Source organism: Alligator mississippiensis, chromosome 1 (genome assembly GCF_030867095.1).
Source record: "Alligator mississippiensis isolate rAllMis1 chromosome 1, rAllMis1, whole genome shotgun sequence".
Classification (NCBI taxonomy): Eukaryota; Metazoa; Chordata; order Crocodylia; family Alligatoridae; genus Alligator; species Alligator mississippiensis.
In genome coordinates, this window is record NC_081824.1 from 253,049,306 (window position 1) to 253,069,585 (window position 20,280).

The window sequence follows — 20,280 nt, forward strand, 5'->3', positions numbered from 1 at the left end:
GCCTCCTACTTTCTGAATTGCCCATCTTGGGCAGTTTAATCTAAAACACAGACTGCTTTTCCCCACAGTCTTCGCCTGTCGGTTCTCTTGCTTTGTTCCTACATCCTTTTCAAGGCACCAGAAGGACGAGGAGCACATGACTACAGTGGCCGTGGGGGTTATCACAAGTGTGAGTGCTTTATGCTAAGGCCTTTGTTCCTCCCTCGGTGTTAGATGCCTGCGTTTTAATCATATCTGCAAACTTAGTAGCCTGCACCAGTCTGCTGTTTCTTTATGGGCAAGTCCCTGCCTAGTCTTTGACCTCAAAGAGCATAAACATCCACACACCAATCTTTCAAGAATAAAGGAAAGTTTGCATCAAAGGCTAAAATGGTCTTGTGACAGCTCCAGTTCTGGGTCTGTTTCACATACAGCCACCTGCAGAAATACTGATTAACACTGCCTGCTTCCTATTACAGATCTGATTAATCAATATGAAAAAAAGGAAATCAGTGTTCCACATAAATTAAGAGCCTGAAGTATATTATTGTTCAAGTTAATCAATGAAATAATCTTATGTTGCTAAAGTGGGCAAACCTCTATGTCCCTGTCCCGCTCCCCACATACACCCCCTCATAAATGCTGCAGGCACTCTGATCCCGCAGATGAGAGGCAGGCTCCAGATCCTGAACTCCAGTATCTCTACCAGGCTCCAACTGCAGCAGGAGACATTTCAGCACAAAAAGGCAGGAATCACCAGCAGCTACATAAAGGCTTGTGATCACCTACAGCCTTAGGTTGAGGCTAAGGCTTCAACGTATAGCACAGCAATCTAATAGAGATACAGCCTTGCCAGGTGCAACTATATTTAGGCATCCAATTGATCAATTCAATAGGGATGTCAAGGTCCTTTAACAAAGCTTCCCACAGTCCTGCCAGAATAAAACTGAAGTAGCGTTGAAAGTTGCGTTAAATCAGGGATACGCAAGAATGTTATAGCTTTGAACGTGCACGCAAATCAACAAATTCCAAATTAAACACGTATCATGGATAATTAGACACAGAGAGAGGCCTTTTTCCTCCAATATGGAGGAGGTACCTTGGATAAGATTTCTAATTCACCTCAAAATCCTCCTGCCACAAGCTGAAAAATCAAGGACAATCACGTATTTAAACCACTTGCCCAGTTCACAAGATGCACATAACACTTCTGTTCAGAATAAACCACAGGCCTCAGCCTTAAGAATAAATCCTTCAAAAAGGTGAGAAAAGCATCCTGCATCTCCAACAAGGTCTTGATACAGTCACAAACCACACAGTAAAGAAGTCTTTCTGCCTCCACGCATTAAAAAAATTAAATAAAAAAATTGAGCCCCATGCACAAGCTACTGCAGGGACGAACCTCCCGCCACTCTCCCTTGAAAGCCTGCACAAAAGGTGTTCACACCCAACTGGAGGTGAACCGGTATGGCACCCAGCACCCGTTTCCACCGTGGCAACCAACAGAGCTTTAAAGGCATCTCCAACATGAACCAGTCATGAGTGCAGCTTCAAGCTGGCAATTTTTTTCCTCTTTTTTGGGTGGGGAAATAAAATAAATTTAATAAATAATTAGCCAAAGAGTCGAGCACACAAATAAGCAAGTCATGAAATAACTAATTAGGCAAATAATTGAGTGCACAGATAGGCAAATGATTATTGGCCAAATTCATCTGATTAAGTGCACAAAGCAGCAAATAACTGAGTGCACAAATAGACAAGTAATCGAGTGAATTAGACAAAAAAAAAATCAAGTGCACAAATAAAGCAGATCGGGTATGATTGAGTGAATTAGACAAAAAAAAAAAATCAAGTGCACAAGATCAAGTGAATTAGACAAATAATTGAGTGCAAAAATAGGCAAATAATCAAATAATTAAACCAAAAAAAAAAAATCAAGTGCATAAATAAGCAGATTGAGTGCACAAATAGGTGAATGATCAAGTGAAGTAGACAAACCGAGAGCAAAAATAGGCAAGTAACCACATAATTAAGACAAAAAAATCAAGTGCACACACAAACCAATAATCGAGTGCACACATAAGCAAACCATCAAGTGAATTAGACAAAAAAAATCGAGTGCACATATAGGCAAATCATCAAATTAATTAAACAAAAAAAAAAATCCAAGTGCACGAATAAGTACATAATGAGATGAACCAGACAAATAATCGAGTGCCCAAATAAGCAAAGAATGAAGTGAATCATCAGACACAGGATGAAATGAATGGGGAAGGGAGGACTAAGGAGGCGGCGGGCGCGCAGGCCTCAGACCCCTGGCGGGCAGAGGCCGGCCCCGGGGCGGCCGGGCAGGGCGGAGGGGAGCGCGCCCGGGTCCCCAGTCCTCCGGGGCGGGCAGGCCTTGGCCGCGCGCCCATTGAAGGGTGCCAGGGAGGCGAGGCGGGCCGGGCCGGGCGGATACTCACTGCTGACTTTCATGCTGCCGAAGGCGGAGGGCTGCTGCACGGGCTTGCAGCTCTCGGCGAACGAGGTGGTGCGGGGCCGGCCCGACATGGTGCGCGGCTGGCGGCCCCGGCGGGAGCGCTGCGCTGGGCCGGGCTCAGGCGCCGCGGCGCGGCTGCCGCATGAAGCGCGGCGCGGGGCGGCCCCGTCCGTGCCTCCGCGGCGGCGGCGGCGGTCCCTCGGCGCGGCCTCACAAAGCCATCCCGGCCCCGCCACTGCCCGCGGGTGCGCTGCGCTGGGCCCGGCCGGTCCCCTTGCCGCCCCTCCCCCGCCGCCTCTTCCTCCTCCTCCTCCGCGGGCGGCGGCACGGAGCGCCGGACTACTTGGCGGAGGGATCCCGCAGGAACAGGATCCGGCACGGGCGGGCGGAAGAATCTGCGCGGGGTGAGGCGGTTGCACGGCCTGGCTCCTCAGTGGCGGCGGTTCCTCATCGCGGGCGGGGCGGGCTGCAGTGCGGACGGTTCGCGGCGGCAGGGCGGGCCATGTCGGCGGGGCTCGGCGGCCGCCCCGCGGGGCACATAGGAGCCACCCGGCTGGCGGCCTTGGGCGCTGCCCTTTGTCCGCGCTCCTACTACTGCTGCAGCTACCGCTGTGCCGCCGCCCTACGCTGCGTAACAGCCGCAAGCGGGCTCCGAGAATGCCGAGCCGAGCGCCGCGCGCTCCCACCCGGCCCCTCACGGAAACAGCCGAGTGACCTCGGAGCCCATCCCGCCGCCTCGGAGCCAATGGGGGAGCCTCGGCGGAGATGGCCGAACGCTTCGGATCCAATCGCATGCGAGAGGTGGAAATGGACGAAGCGGCTCGGAGCCCAAGGCCGGCCCAATGGCAAAAGGCTGCCGCCGCCCTAGCAGCTCGGATCGGAGAGCCAATAGTGAAGGGGCTTCTCCTCCGGGCGTTTCCGAAGATGGGCGAAGAGGAAAAGCCAATCAGATGCTGCCTTACTCCTATTCCCCGGGTTCAGAAGGCTTCCACCTGATACTAGGGGGAGGTGCGGAGCTACGGAGGCCGAGATTGGCTACGTTTCGCCACTGTGATTGGCCAAGGGGGATGAGGCGGCCTGAAGACGCCAGCCAGCCGCCTGTGCTGTGCCAATCCTCAGCCGCAGCCTGGCTGCAAAGCGCGTGCCCATTGGAGGGGCGGAGCCGGGCCGCAGCCGGCGTCCTGTAGGGGGTGGGGGTGGGAAAGGAATCCAGCCCATTCATTCCCGTGGGGAGGGGGATGGTGCATGCGTCATCTTGCCCCTCTCCCCCACCCTCCCCGTGACCTTAAGAGGCTTGCGGGGAGGGGGTGTGCGCTCCAGGCCGGGGGTCAAGGTCCCCCTCCCCAAACACGGCCATGGGGGGGGAGCTGTCTCCCCCAGCCCCACCCAGGGCAGGCTGGATCGTGCCCCAGCCACCACTGTCCTCAGTGCTGCCCATGACCTTGCCACAGGACAACCGGGGTAGCACAGTGCCTCAGGGCTGCCAGTCATGGGCTTTGACCTTCCCCCTGTGCCAAGGAGGAGAGAAATAATAATATAAATATTTTTGCCCATAATTAAAAATCCAGCTTGGGCCATGCCACCTGTGCCCCTCACAAGAGTTGGGGTGTGAGGAGCACAGGCAGCAAGGCCCTGGGTGCAGAGTGACGGCTGGCCAAGCCTTGCCATCAGAGCTGTCCTTGCCCACAACCTTCTCCTCTTCTCACAATATTGATGGTTTCAGGATCGAGTGTGAGAGGGGGCAGTCCAAGGCTGTCAGCCTAATGTTCGCTCCTGCTTTCAAGGTGCCTTGGGTCACCTGGAGTTGGATGGGACCAGGCTAAAAAAACTTCAAAATAAGATTAGGAAAACTTCAAGATATCCTGAAAATAGGTTTTTGTGTGTTAAAGTGCCCAAGGCTGCATACCCCCTGGAAAGGTATGAATCCCCCTGTGATCAATTTCTAATTCTCCTAAGTCATAAAATACCAGACTTTAAACCTGTCACTGCAACTGCACTGAATACTGCTTTCCCTGGGCAGTGGGTAATTTGGGTATAGATGTTCCATTTATTTGCTTGCAGGTTATTTTTCAATAAAAAACCCATCATAGGCATTTGAAGCAGCCGATAGCATATGTCTGGAAATCTGGCAAGAACCCAGGAATTACTGGGCAGAGGGGATATGAGAGGTGGTAAAAGGTGTGTGGGGCGAGTTGCAGAACTACATGGCACCACACAGGTATCCATAGACCTGTTAGTACCTTTGGCCTAGACTTGGCCAAAGGTACTAACAGCTCTATTCCAAAGCAGAAAGCTCACTCAAAACAGTCTGGTTCAGCAGTTTGCTCACTCCCGTACAATCTAGCCAAGGATGCTATAAGTTATCTGGACTCTCCAGTAAATGACCAATGTCTTTACCTAGACCTAGAGACCAGAGAAAGTTCATGAGATATAAGTTAGGGCTGGAAGGAACCTCATGAAACCATCTCCATCTCCCTGCTCAAGGAGGGCTTATTCCTAGCTAAACTATCCCAGCTCTATGGCTGTCTATCCTGTGCTTGAAAGTATGCAGGGATGGAGATTCCACAACTTCTCTAGGTAGCCTGTTCCTATGTATGACCACCCTCGTAGTCAGCAAGTTCCTCCTGATCTCCAAACTAAATTTCCTCGGTTGCAGATTGAGGCCATTTCTGTGGCCTATCCACTATAGCCACAGAGACTATCTCCATCCTCTCTATAACTGTTCTTCTGGTAGTTGGAGACTGTTGTCAAATCCTTCCTCAGTCTTCTCTTTTTAGGCAAAATAATCCTAGTTCTGTCTCAACCATACATAGAAACAACAACACTATTGAAAAGCTGAAAGGTTGATGCTTTTAGTGTATGTTGTAGGTTTTTAGTACTAGTGCATCTAGTAGCATAACTAGGATGGGGTGACTAAGACAACTACCGTAGGCACCAACTTGAGAGGGGGTATGGAAAAAAACTACCACTGAAACTGCATAAGTCACATTGGCAGAATGGCGGCAGTCAGAAGTCACCACTGCCCCAGGTGCCCAGCTGCATTGTTATGCCTGTATACCATCCTAAAATCTCAGCAGCAGAGCAGAAGTGCCGCCCCATGCCCAGCACCCAAACCTCTCCTTTAAGAAAAAGCTTTCCTAAAAAACCCCCAACACCCCTGCTATTCAGAGCTCAGCCATCCCAGAGCCCCCAGCTAGAAATTCACACTTTCCTGTCCCCTCTCAGTAGGACCAGATATGGGCTGCAGATTGGTTTGGATCCCTCAAAAACATGGTTGTTTAAAACTAGGAATTTGAAAGCCTTATACTCTCACACATCAAATGTTGCTAGTTGGCAAAGAGACAGTCTAAAAATTGTTTGCTCTATGTGAACTACAGTAACATTGCTTGTTACTTGTAGCAACAGGAAATAATAAAAGAAAATCATACTGACTTGAGATATTTAAGTTGATTGTATCCATTTTAAACATGTCCCCTTAAAAACTTTATTATAAGTTTACTGTCTTATGATAACTGAAGCATCAGCCTCATTGACCTATGAAATTTAAGACTAGACCTTAAAAACTCTTTCTCTTGCTTATTCCAAATTGCAGCGCTATCTACCTATCAGAAACCCCAGCCCCTCTTTCCTTCCCAAACTGACTTGTACTGAATTCCAACATTTTCATCCATTTCAACCCTACTTATCCCACATCAGCCAACTACATGCAAAATACTCATTACAAAAATCTACACCTGGTTATTTTCACCAAGCTCATCCTGCCTAAATCTAACCCATAACTGAGCTATAGCCTCTACAAAGCCAATATGCTGCAATCATAGCCCCAGCCATTCAATTTTCTGAAGTCCACTCTAACTTTTGGGGCATTATCGTTGATTTATTAATGGAGTATTAAAGGACTGGATGGGTGTTAGGCATCTTCAATTTCTGTTCCAAATACTTACAGCATAGATTATTTCCACTGTTAAAATTCCTACCACAACACAATGATCCCATATTCATTTTAGATCTCCCTAAGAACTAAAATCAATTCTGGAAATTTTAAGTCAGCTAATTATTGTTTATGATTGAACACTTTATATTGATAACACAGTATTGCCAACTCCACTGTGCGAAAAATCATGAGACAAACTTAAAAAATCAAGAGATTGTTATGTAAATCATTAAATGCCATTTTTTAAGTATGTGCGGGGGGGGGGGGCGTTATTTGTGAAGGTGTGGGGGGGCTATGGATATGAGTGTGAGGTTTGGAGCCTGGGGAGGGAGGATCCCCTCACACCCTGGCAGGATGTGGAGTACTGTGGATCAGGAGTGAGAGGCAGCAGCAGGGCTGAAGTGGCTGTGGCTTGGGAGTGAGGGGCAGACACACGGGCAGACAGGGACAGCACTCAGCTGGTAAGTGGTGGGGGAGGGCAGATTGAGGCCCACCCCCAGGGAGGGAGGAAGTAAGGCAGGAGCTGGTGGGAATGGGGCCCTAGGGTTGGGGCAGGTTGTGTGGCAGGCAGCTCATCCAGAGGCACGGAAGGCAGGGGGTGCAGCTCAGCTCCCTGCAGCAGTGTACACTCCCCTCCACAGATGTACCAACTGGATGCTTTTTACACACACTGGAAGGAAAATCCCAAAATGTTAGGGTTGTATCCTGAGATCGCAAGTTAATTTGATTTGGAAATAAGGAGTCTCATGACTGTTTCATGAGAATTGGCATTACTGATAACATTGTAATGAATCTAAGGTTCTTTTTGTCCTCTTTACTTAACAAAACAACATGATATTGGAACCTGAAAGCCATACATAACAAGTTGCTTTCAAAGCAAGAATAGTTAGGAGGTGTAAGCCATTCATATTTTTCCAAATTGTAAACATGAAGGACTCATTTATAAATGAAAATATTTAAATTAAAGATCTTTCATTTCATTCAAGCGTCAGAAAAGCCTGTAATATCTGCAGATTTGGAAGATATTATTTAAGTTGAAGTGTTATCACTGTAAAATGCCATAAGGTGGCACTGAATTGAAAACTGGTGTGTGTTGGCGGGGAGGATCTGGATAGATTAAGCTTTTAAACACACATGCACACTGAACTAACTGTTCTGCTTCTGTGTGCATTAGGGGTTGTTGGATGTTCTCCTGCTCTTTCTTAATCCTTGACTTCTTCTCTTCGTGGCTTCCAACCTAGCAGGAAAAGTTGCTGCTGCCATTGTTAGCGTCAATGTTTATCTACCATGTAGTGTTACAGGACTTTTCCAACAAGAGCCATATGAGGAGGACAAGGGGGAGTGCTTGATGCCTTGATTAAACACATAAGAAAGATACAGTCATTCAAGGTGCATTAGCTGTTGACAGGGGTGGATCCAGGAAGGTACTGTTGCACTCCACTTTGTTTCCTGCTCCACTCAGACTTTAAAACCAACTGCCTGGGAGGGGCAACAGCATTTCTGCTCAGGCACCACTGATTGACTTCATGACTCCTTCCCTAATTAGGTCTCTTAACTTCACAGGTGTTAAAGACCCTCCCTCCTTTTTAATGGTCTCATGTACCACTATTCAAACTATCCTTTCTTCTGAAAATTTGCCCTGTTAGATATTCCTGGTAATGTCTCATCTATTTCAAAGCCCTGCAGATTGTTCTTAGCTCTAGCTAAAAACCTTAAATCGGGCATAATGATATTAACTCAAGTATAGAAGTGACTGGCAGTGAAGTATTGGAGACACTGTCAAGATGGTCAAAAAGAGTAGATTATTTTATGAGTCTGAATAAGATATGTACCTTTAACTATAACAACTACAGGACTAATGAAACAATATCTTTTCACTATTGCTTGGTTTGTGTTTTTTAAATACTATATATAATCTAGCAAATTAGTACACATTCCAGTAAAGTTACATTTGTTTTTGTATTGAACTTAAACTGAATAATGTAGCACTAGGCCCCTAACACATATTAGTAAAGTTTCTAGTTTCTCTTTATCTGGAGAAAAATACGTTGTGCTATATGTGATGATGTGCCACACCCTCTGCACCCCTGTTTTCAAAATCCTAGGTCCTCCCATAGCTGTTGAAGATAAATTCCAATACGTGGGTGGAACAAAATGGTGGTAACAGGTCTTATGCCAGAGCCCATGATTACAGTTAATTTTTTTTTTTAATTAAGTGAATATAAACTCACAGATTGTGACCATGGCAGAAAAAAAATTACTGATCAGCCCAGGAATTAGTGTTAAGAAGCTAAATCCCAAGAAGTGGTTTTCATATTTGCCCTGGAACAAAAGCCAAATGGCTCCTCGCTTAGGATGTGCTGACACCATTTTTTTCCTAAGCTGAAAACAGAAGCTTTGATCCTAAAACCTCCATGTTTTGCAAAATAGCACAAGGAAAGGATTGCTTCACAGTCCAGCTGACCTTGTGCCCACCTGGACTTTGGGTCATTGCAGTCAGCTTGTGCAGGACTATAGATAAATCTGTTAAGAAAAGTAGGCTCAAGGGGTCAGAATAGTTTCAGGCGAGGGCTATTTGTCGGTATTCTCTATAATGGGAACAGCATATAAGAACTTGGTAGAAAATGCAAATATTGAGCTGACAAACACATCCACATATAGAGTTACCCACTGGTAATATAGCCTGGACAGGTTTCAAGATGTTCTTAACTGTTCATCTTGGCCCCTGGAAAAGTCATCACTTCTCACATTCTCTGTCCTGGGAAAATATAGTTCAGCTTGGTGGCATTTCTCACTCTGATGTTCTCCTGATCATACCTTTTGTGAGGAATGTATGGCTTTTTGTCTGAGAATTTGATCTATTATAGTGCATGGATCTTCTGACAAGTCTCCCAGCTGCTTATTCTACAGTGAGCAAAGCAGATGGCCCCTAGCCTGCCTCTGAGATGCTTGGCCCTAGAAATTCTGGAGTGGCCAAATCTAGAAAAGAATCAGGCTGCAATATGCATATTCATTTCCTTCACATTAGTTTCAGCCAAGCAGCCTGAGTCAGGCATCTGTTTGCTTTCCATTTATATTCTCTGATCCCATCAGCAATTCTGGTTGCTTCCGTAAAATAGAAAGCAAAGAGCAGATTAATCATTCTTGCAGTGAGGAAGTTGAGTTTGTTTGCGCTATCATGAACATTGTTGAAAGAGCCTGCAAAACCATGATATTTGTCCTACTGGGCGTTGGTGAAACTTTCTAGAAATAAGGAACTGAGCTCCAGGGAAGAGCATTCTCAGTTGTGTGTCTCCCATCATCCAGCTGAAGAGAGTGGTCCACTGAAGATACCATGAGCAGCTGGGCTGGCCAGGATTATGTCCTGTCACAGATGTGATTCCTATTGTGTTTTGTACATTGTACTTATTTAAGCTTAAAGAAACAACATGGGCACTTGTACACATGATGGGGGTTTAGTCTTCTATACCCCCTAAATTGAAATGGTAGGTTTTTAATTGGCAGACAAGGTGCTGAAGGCAAAAGTGGCAAGGGGCCCAATCCCTTTTTTCTGCAAAGCCTGCCTGCCTCTCCTGTGGCTGGGGGATGAGCTAGTAGCTGCAACATGTCATTGCAAACTAAATTACATCAGGATATAGTTTAGTTTACAACAATGCAAACTCATCTAAAACCCCCAAAACTAGTGCACATGTATTGTGTGATGCCATTAAGCCACATAAAGTGACATTTTCGTCGCATGTACAAGTGCCAACAGTGTGTATAACTAGAGAGCCTTTAATTACTATTGGCTGGCTGACGAGATGGCTGGCAGGGGAAAAATGGGCAGGGGTTGCACATTCAAAGTGTGGCCGAACAGTTACATTGTTTATACCTTGTTATACATTGGATAACTATAGCAGGGGTAGGCAATGTTTTTTGGCTGGAGTGCCAAAAAAACCACAGTGTCTACCTTGGAAGGTGCCAGAGTGCTGACATGCCAGAGCCCGGAGCAGCAGCTGTTTGCAGCTTCCCACCTGCAGCCAGCCCACGGAGCCTGGTCTGCTTGCAGCACAGCTTGCAGCCTCCCAGCCGCCTGCTGGGAGCAGCCTGGGCTCCATGGCTGGCAGCAGCTGCTTAGAGCCTGAGCTGGCGGTGGTGTGCGGAGCAAACTGGCCTTGCGTGCCATGCTTGGCACACGTGCTGTGGGTTGCAGACCCCCGAACTATAGAAACCAATTTTTTATACAATCATTAAAATCACCAGATACCACATATACCCATGCAAGTGCATCCCATTTCACTGTTTTAGTATGTGTATCAATTAGTTGTTCCCTTATTGTAGAACCTTTCTTCAAACCCATCTCCTTGGGAGATATGTTACTTTATCATCTTCCTGGAAAAAAAAATTGTAAGGGCCTTCCAACTCCTTACTTATTACATTTTAGCATTCTAACAGAGCCCAGTATGATTTTTTAGGAAAGAAGAGAAAGGGCAGAAACCTAATCAGAAGCACAGACTTTGTTAAAATAAGGAGAAGAGGAAAGAGGAGGAAACCCTAATTGAACAAAGGTTTTGCTGAAGCCTTAGCAATGGACCTCTAGTCTATCCAGCTGAAGAGGTGGAAACTCTCAGAGGTTTTTTGGTCAGACCTGCCTGTAATGATGCCCACCTGCTTCCAGACTTTATCTATCTCCCTGAACCTTCCCCCACAATTCCCCTTCTTTTCTGTGCCTCATTCAAAATATATAACATCTTATAAGCTTAATGAGCCTGTGTTAAATCTGGAAAAGGAACTCTCCAGACACTAAGTTACTTCTGGCAACGTTGTAACTTAAGGATTCAGGATCTGTAACCTCCGCAGCCTGGCTTGGCAAGAGCTGTATCTCTGTCCCTCTTTTGATTTATTTGATGGCTTTTTAAGGCTGTGGCTGCTGCAGCCATGAGCCTTGCAGCAGTGATGGCTGAGGTCCCACCAAAGTACTGCCATTTTGTTAGCAATTCTGTCCATCTGAGCTCTTCCAAACCTGGGCTGCAGCCAGAAGCCAGAGATGAATCAGGGTCCTCCCTGCAGGATACTGTGGAAGTCAGTGAAGCAGAACACTACTACCAGGCTGGCTTTGGTTGGCAGGAGTTTTCTCTTCCTCCAATTAGAGGTAACTGTGAGGGCTTGGCTTTACTGGGAGCTTCTCCAAATAGCCAGGGACAGAGACCTATATCCCTCCTGAGTAATGGCACCCGCTTAGAACCTACTTGGGCCTTGAAGCCTCCACACCATTTAAGAAAAACTGGTATGTCTCAAAAGCCTTGGGTTGAGGCAGAAGGGCAAGGCAGCTAGACAGGCAGGCCATATGGAGTTGTGAGGGAAATTTTTCATCTCCCCTGCTAGTAGTTTCATTCTCTGATTCAGAGTGGGCTTTTTCTGCACTTCATGCCAATGTAGAAAGTCTATGGGAGCTCAGACAGGACTGCTTAGATATAGGATTCTTCTTCTTCACTTCCTCCTTTTTCTGTGTTAACTACACTTACTATTCCAATCCCACAAGGAAGACAAGAGGCTTCATTAAGGTCTGTAAAGCTGTTCAGAAAGACATTATCATGTAAATGGTAGGTGCTAGACACCTACAGGGTGACAGAAGCAATGTAACAATTGAGTCACTTGCTGAGGGATATCCTCTCAATGACAAAAAGTGTATCCTTGCCTGTAATGCTCCCTGTACAAAGAAATGACCATAGGGATTCACCTGGTGGAAAAGATACTTCAGCCCATGCTGTTATGGTTTACTTTTATACCAAAGCAATGAGTCCCCCTGAACAGTAGTCCTGATGCAGGAAAAGGGGAAGAGAAAACTTAAAGAGATGCTTGGCCTCTGTGAGCTGAAATGCCAAGCATAATGGATCCAGGTCTACTACAATGCACAGATACAATTACTCTGTAAATCACCCACAAATACACTTTGCTGTAAAGGCCAATGACAGAATGATGCTGTAGAGACCTAACTCTTCTCTCTCTCTCCCTCTCATGACTATTCCAGGCACATTGCTAGGGGAGGGAGTGAATTGCAAGAGCAGAGCTCATTGGATTCAGGATGCAAGTAGACTGGTGCTTCCCATTGGCATTAAACTTAGCTGCAGTTTGTTTTAGCACAAGTCAAACATAATAGAAGGGGCAGAGTACGATCAAGCAGGCAAAAGCAGTCATCACACACATTCAGTTTGTGCCAAGTAGATGGTTTTGCAACCTCTGCCTACAGCTGTTTGCTCATCACCATTGTGTGCTATTTCCTCCAGCCCTAGATGGTGTACATTTGGATTGCAAATGGTCAGCATTTTGAGCATATCTCTTGTAGCCATCCGGCATTAAAAGCTGCTGCTGCCCTGGGAAGGAGGAAAGCTGTCTGTAAATGGGCTTTTTCTCACCCGTTTTCCCTAGCATGCAAAAGGAACACAAGTAAGATATTACCTAAATACATGCATATGGCAAGAAGAAGAGGTCTGTACCTGCAAAGTGTAACATCAGGAGTGTGGAACAGAGGCAGAGATGAAAGGCCATCACTCAATATTTAGGGCCCAAGCACTGAATGTTGCAACATCCTTTCCCATAAAGATCTTGATGGCTGGCTGACCTGAAAGAACCTGATTCAACGAGAACAGCAGAGGAAGCTTTTACATTTGATTAGAGTCATGGTCCATGCTGGCTTTGCTGCTGTCAATCTGAATGAGCAAGAAGTCTTCCCATAAGGTGAGCCTTGGGACAGGGGAAAAGGACTTGTCTACTTACAGATCAAGACAGAGCCAAGGCACCTTGAAAACAAATTTCTCGTTCTTCCAATAGATATATAGATATATCTATTGATAGATAGATAGATATGAAAGGGATTTGAAAAATCCCACATCTCCTTCATAACATCTTATAACTATGATTATTCAAATTAACTGCTCAGGATGCATATAATGGAAATTGACTTGAGAACAGACGCCTTTCTCCATTTCTTTCTATCAAGTACAGCGAACAGCCCTTGGTGTACAGTGCATTTCTTTATTTGGTTGATGGTTGGTTGTACTTGTCTCATTACCTAGCATGATAACATCACTTCCTTACCACTCCAAGGTGGCTCATATGCTTAATCTTCCTGCACCCTACAAGCAAATCAGCAATAGTAAAGGCAAAGCTGAAACTGAACAGGCAATAACCTTTTTTGCTTTAAGTCTTTCATGCTGTGTGGCACATGGAACCTAAAAGGAGGCATCTTCACCTTTCAGTCAACTGCTCTTCTTTCTAACATTAAACCTCCTCATAAAATTATTTCAGTTTTCTCTCTGCTGTGTTCTATGTTTTTCTGGGCTGCCCTCTTTTCTTTCTCTCAGTAGGTTCCCAAAATATTGCCTGTTCAGTTATATCATAGAAAAGTAGGGCTGGAAGGGCTCTCAGGAGGTCATCTTCAAGAGGAGACTGGACGGTCACCTTGCTGGGGTCACCAGCCTATAGTTGTCTTTCCTGCCTGGTGCAGGGGGCTGGACCCAATGATCTTTCTAGCATTGGCAACATGTAGGGGGTGCACGTGCACCCCCCGAGATTAGCCGCTGCCAGCAGCATTTGTGGGCAGTTGCCGCTGACGCTGCCAGTGGCATCTGCAGGCAGTTACCAATCACCACTCAGTGTTCGCCACCCCCCTGACCCCCTACTGCTGACACTGTCGTGGCCACCTCCAGGCAGTCCCCACTCAGCCCACCCTCACTGCTGACATTACCGTGGCTGCCTGTGGGTGGTCCCCATTCACCACCACCATGCCCCCACCACTGCCACCACCACCACCGCCTGCAGGTGATTGCCATGCCCCCCCAGCCTCAGGAGGCACGAGGTGTTCATGCTTCCAAGGTCCCTTCCAGCCAGGGCCAGCCCACAATTTTTTGGGGCCCCCTGCAAGAAATAGTTTTGGGGTCCCCTGACACAAAGAAACTGGCAGCGGCAGTGGGGGAGGTGTGTGGCAGGCAGCTGAAGAAGCCGGCAGCAGTGGCATTGGCAGCAGGTGGGTGGTGAGCAGTTGGACATGAAGCCAGCATTGGCTGCACAAGGGGGAGGGGGATGGCAAGTGGCCAGACACAGGGGTCCCCTTGGCTGCAGGGCCCCCTGCAGCCGCAGGTTTTGCAGGATAGGATGGGCTGGCCCTGCTTCCAGCCTTACAATCTATGAATCTATTAATCTAGTCCAACCCCTACTGAAGGCCAGATCATCCCCAGCCATACAAGTCAAGTTTTTGTCCAACCTGATGTTAAAAGCTTCTAAGGATGGTGATTCTACAAATCCCCAAGGTAGCCTGCTACAATGCTTGACCACCCACATGGTCAGAAAGTTCCTCCTGATCTGCAGACTACATTTCCCTTGATGCAGTTTAAGACTGTTACTTCTAGCCCTGTCCCTTACAGCCACAGAGAACATTCGATCACCATCTTCTTTACAAACACTCTTCAGGTATTTGAAAACTGTTTTCAAATCTCACCCATCTTCTCTTTTTCAGACTAAAAAAATCCCAGTTCTTCCAACCTTTCCTTCATTGCCAAGTCATCCCATGGCCTGTTAACTTCTATCGTCTTTCTTTGATTCCATGGTAATGTTACTTTGCCTGGTCCTCTCATTTCTGTTTTTGTGATATCTATTTGAATCCTAACACTGGCAGGATTCCTTTCAAGCAGGCCCATAAGTGCATAGAAATGAAGGGGAAAAGGAGGACAGGTTGTTTCAAACAAGTCTAGCATTTTTGTGTCTGCAGTTCTTGTAAAGGCTCCTTAGAAATACAGGTTGGCAACAGCAAACCTCTTATGTCTTTTTTAGTAAAGGCTTTTGTGACCCACTCTTTTGAAGAGTGTTATAATATATATATTTAACTTAGCTGCATTTAAAAAGATAGCAATATGGCAGTGACATTTTGACTGTAAAGATATAACATTTCTGTTTTCCTAGTCTCATAATGCAAGCTGTAACAGGCTGGCTGGCAAAGGCTTACAGCAGACTGCACACTCCAGGCTTGTGGAGGACTACAGCCAGCTGCAGGCAGTCAGGAGTGACTGCAGGCTGCCTAGGAGAACTGCACTACATGCGGAGGATGATTAGCTTGCCACAGGAAGTTAAAGGCTCCTAGGGAAAGGAGCCACAGGGTGGTGACAGAGCTGAGCCAAACTTTCTCAGGGTTTGGCAAAAGACCCAGGACTGCAAGGCTGGAGGCAGCAGCACCATAAGGCCCGGAGAAGGAACTCACAAAGGAGAGAGAAGAAAGACTGCACTGTTGCACTGAGGGAGCAGCATGAAGCCAGCAGCACCTGCTTGGGGCTGGGAAGAGACCTCAGGACTGCCAGTTGCCCTTTATGGACTGTGTTTATGGGTGTGTTTTGAAGACTAGTTTATGTTGATTCCTGTGTGGCAAGGGTGCCCAGGAATAAATGTACTGTTTGAGACTGAAATTGACTGGTTGAGCTAAGCGTTAACACCAAACCTGCTACACAAGCACAGGATATTCAAACAACAGGAAAAGCAGCAGATTCAAAACCAATTAAAAGAAACTATTTTTTCACCTAACACCTCACTGGATAGTGAAACCCATTGGTACGGGAGGCCACTGAGATTGATTTGGTACAATTCAAAGAGGGATTAGACATCCCTACAGATAGCAGGGATTTCCAGAGTTACATTTCAAACCCCCGCCTCTGAGAGAACCTCCTGCATCAGGTTAGAAGCCATATTATAAGGGGGAGAGGGTTTAAGACCATATCTACCAGGTGAAGAATTTCTTCTACCTTCCTCTGAAGCAGCTGTTCATGGCCAGATCTGCCCAAGTCTAGCAATTCCTATGTTCCTATTTGTTGTCAGCTTTAAAATGTTTAACACCTCTATTTTTCTATTAGACACCAAGACATGAACAGGCTCACCCAGGGCAAGTCAATCTATCTCAACTGGGGGCAGGAAGACAAGCAATCTCAGCTGGGGGTGGGAAGAAGCTATGAACACCTGAAACAGTCCTTAGAAGTAACATAGCCCTACCCCTAATAGTGACCAACTTACTCCAAGTGAAAGCAGGGGCAGTTGTCTCACTCTTCCCACTGTCTGCCTGCCTGTTTGACATACCACAGCTGCATGGTACCAATCACTCGAGGTGTACACCTCAAGCTTCACTTCTCCATTCATACACCCATAGCTCTAGCACAGTGATTCTCAACTAGAACATCACACAAACACCTATGCATGATTCACAAGATAAACCCAGAGATTTCAAATAGGAATCCATAGTGTCAAAAACATTCTGACCTGTGGTGGTTGCCAAGTTCTTTGCAAGAGCAGAATCACTCTATTATTTTTCTGTAGTCAAGAAAAGAGAAAAAGGTAACAGCTGGCATTTTCCAAACGTGCCTTGAATCTGAAAAGGTTAAGAATCACTGCCCTAGCTTGTAACAACAATTGATTAGCCAGAGATTCATACTTCTCTACAGTGTTAGCAAGCTGCCAAGTCAGGGAAAAATCTGACTCAGCAGAGCACTCTGACCAATTCTGCACTTTGGACTACACAAAACTATTTTGTACTTGTTCAACATCTTATACCCTAAAACAGCTCACTATATAGTATTACAGTTTAAAAACAAATCTTTGCATTAAAAAGGCATCAAGGTTGCAAAGTCTAGGCTCAGATGTTGAGAAACACCAGAGCTGAAACTGTATCTGCAAACTTAAATCTGCCTTAATTGCACGATCATGTTGTTTTTTTCTCCCCTTCATAGGGCTCCTTTCTTGCCTAGTAGCACTTCATTAGTTTCAGCAGGAGGAGTTAGAGGACTTGCTGGCTGGGGTGATCTCTAAATTGTGTGTGTAGGAGAGAATGGGGGGGGGACATAGGAGAGGGACCATGTTTTATCCTTATTGTTCAGGTTTTAATTACTGCACACTGTACACATGCTTCTCAGGGTTTTCTACAGTCCTCATCACTACAGTGTCAAATGTTAAACATCCTGTGAGATGAGGTGGTATTATCATCCTTGTTTTCCAGATGGGGAACCAAGACTCAGAAATCAAGGCTAAAACACAACGGATGTCCGTTCCTTGTGGATTTCCAGTTTGAGGGACCTGGGACCCCTAGTGTATGCAGCACTTTGTATACTCCAGCACAGGTCCCAGCAACTTTGACTGCAATGATAAGTATTCAGCACGTCTGAAAACCAGGCCACAGCTCATTGACTTGGGCACCCCGAAAATTAAGAAAACAGAGTTAGTGACAGCCTGTAAGAAGGTTTGTTAAACAGGGCTGCCCAGCAGAGGCAGGGACAGAACTCAGTGTTCCAGGGCAGTATCTTCTCTCTTCCTGCACACTTTCTTCTTTCTGCAGCAAACAGAGCAAAGGTCCTACAGACAGCACTGTCCCTCACGACAGAGTCCTGATTCTCCTCCAGAGTGGGTCTGTTCTCTGCACTAGAGGAGGCAGGTTTGCAATGAAAAAAAACCAATAATATACAATCACACAATTAAGGCTCCCACAGGCTGCAAATACACTAGGGAGCCACACTAAGCTTGCACAGGCAGTATTAAACCTAGATCTCCCTAACTTTTGAGGGCTTCGTTTTGTAAAAAAAAACAACTCCTATTTGCTGAATGGAGGGACAAGCAGATTGAGGGATCTTTGGTTCCACTCCTTTCTTCCTGCTTCCCCCATGCCCCCTTCCACCTTGCTTCTGTCCCAGGACTCTCTCTTCCCCCCAAAGTGGTAAATTTTTTTTTTCCATTGCCCTATTATTATTATCATTATCTCTGGTGAAGAGGGGCCCGATACTGAAAGTTCACCCAGGGCCACCAGTAGTCTAGGTACAGTGCTGCTTGGGTCTTCCCTTCCCAGCACCAACTATACCCAAAGTCTTCTACTCCATCACTAGCTTTCAGTCCTAATCTCTCATCCCCCTTGTCATCCACCCCCTCCATAATTCCAGAGCAGATTGGTCTCCTTTCCCACCCCATCCTCACTTCCCCCCTCTATTGGTTCACATTCCCAGTCTCCCCCTTTTCTCCCAGTTCATCCTCCTCTGACCTCAGCAGTCCTCCACCATTTCCCTCACTGACTCCCAGTCCCAAGCTCTCCCACAACCCCCATCCAGAGTTTCTCTCCCTCCCAGGCTCCCCAAGCAGTTTTGTAAGCAACACTTCTTGGATACCAGCAGTGGCATAACTAGTCTGGGACAAACAAGACAATACCCACCCCCTTCCCTCTCAGGCACTGACTAGGGAAAAGGAGGAGGCAGAAAGGAAGTAGTTGCTTGCCATCAGCCGCACAACTGCAGTAATGATCACAGCAGCCATTGGAAGTCACCCTACACGGATGGGTACCAGAAGTTAACTCATGGTACTCATCCATTTCTAGTTACTCTACTGCCCCTGAGCACCAATTGCAGAAAGTGCTGAGTTTTGTCCTTGGAGCTTTAGGCTGGAGTATTCTCAGTCTCTGCTTGGGGACATGTTCAATCTGAACAGGTTTTAGTCCCAGCAGGAGCATTGGCACACCCCAGTCAAAATCCCCAGCCTTCTCTTCAGGCAACACCCAATGCTTCTGAAGAAGGCAAAAGAAAACCCCCCAGCCCTGATGCATGTAGCAGCAGGAAGGGGAAAAAATTTCCTTCCTGGAACCATGAAGCAACTGTCATGCCAGGTCATAGGCAGACAGGTCTGGGGCTTACCTCAGTCAGGAAAAGCAGCCAAGGTCTGAGGGGATCATGCCAAGTCAGGGTAGAGGGAAGCCAAGGAGCCAGAAGATCCATCTGAGGAACCAAATCAGAGATCCAGAGGATCAGAAAGAGCATGGGGTCAGGAAGTGAGCTGGGTCAGGTACCAGGAAATCAAACCAGAATTGGATCAGGTATCCAAAGGATTGGGCCAAACTCAGGATCCATGGGCAAGCCAGGTCAGGCTTCCAGAGGGTCTGTCAGGATGCCAGTAGCAGCATAAGTCAAGGGTATAGCTGGTCACTCCAGTGGCAGGGGGTGGGTGCATGCCTAGGGCCAGCTGTGTCCACCCCATGCTCTGCTAACACGACAGACCAGGGTGAGTGCCAGGTAGGCTGAAGCCCCAGGTTCAAGGCCACAGCAGCCAGCAAAGCCTGGGAGATGCCTGCAATTGAGCATAGGCCTAGCTACTCCTAGATCCTCCCTTTCCAGTGCTGATCCTTCTCTTAGTGAACACCTCCAAGGACAGAGAATACACAACTGCCCTATGTAGTTTATTCCCTCATGGACCTAACAGTGAAGTTTTCTTGATATCCAATCCAAACCTGCTTTGCTGCAACTTCAAGCCATTGGACCTTGCCCTGCTCTCTGCAGCTAGGGAGAAACGGTGTTTTCCCTTTTCTTTATGGAAGCCTTTCAGACATTGGGAGAGTGCTATCATGTCCCCTCTTAGGCATGTTTAGCTTGTGGAAAAGATGCTTGTTTCCTTCAACCTCTCCTCATATGGCTTGCCTTCCAAGCCTTTAATTATTTTTGTTGTCCCATTTCTGGTCTCTCTCGAACTTTTCCACATCCCTTAAAAAATGCAGAGCCCCCAGCTGAACACAATACTCTGTCAATCCCTTTGGGCAGCTGCAGGCACTCAGGCATTTCCTTTCCTCTCATGCTTTGCAGGCAGGTTGCAAACCTGGAAAAATACTGAGGTTTTTATATGATGAAAGCCAGCCTCTCAACCACTCCAAACATGTTATGGCAGAATAAAGTCATGACCTGTTCTTGCGTCTGCCACCCCTGTGGGTGTCTCATATATAACTGTGCATCAGAGCAGCCCGAACAGATCACAAATGGAAATTATTTCATAAGCATCCTGTAAAAAAAAAGACACAGACACGCACACATGCACAAAACTGAATTGTTCAGGGCACATGTATGAAGACTGA

The 20,280-nt window shown here is 46.7% G+C and overlaps 1 protein-coding gene and 1 long non-coding RNA gene across 4 annotated transcripts in view; both read right to left on the reverse strand.

The window, feature by feature from the left end:
* The window catches only part of GSK3B (glycogen synthase kinase 3 beta), a 252,063-nt gene extending 248,790 nt beyond the window's left edge, over window positions 1-3,273 (reverse strand). The window contains exon 1 of one of the 3 annotated variants that reach the window (XM_019476256.2): window positions 2,445-3,273. In XM_019476256.2, coding sequence (XP_019331801.2) covers window positions 2,445-3,255 — 811 coding nt within the window. In that variant the 5' untranslated portion in view covers window positions 3,256-3,273. The remainder of the gene's footprint in view (window positions 1-2,444) is intronic. The other 2 variants (XM_014603981.3, XM_014603982.3) reach the window with 2 other exon arrangements.
* A 9,048-nt stretch (window positions 3,274-12,321) lies between these two features.
* On the reverse strand, window positions 12,322-19,964 carry LOC109280298 (uncharacterized). Its single transcript, XR_002086573.2, has 3 exons — window positions 19,076-19,964; window positions 16,671-17,822; window positions 12,322-13,006 (listed from the first exon to the last, which is right to left on the reverse strand). It is a non-coding gene; the product is annotated as an uncharacterized LOC109280298 (long non-coding RNA).
* Between the last annotated feature and the right edge of the window lie 316 nt (window positions 19,965-20,280).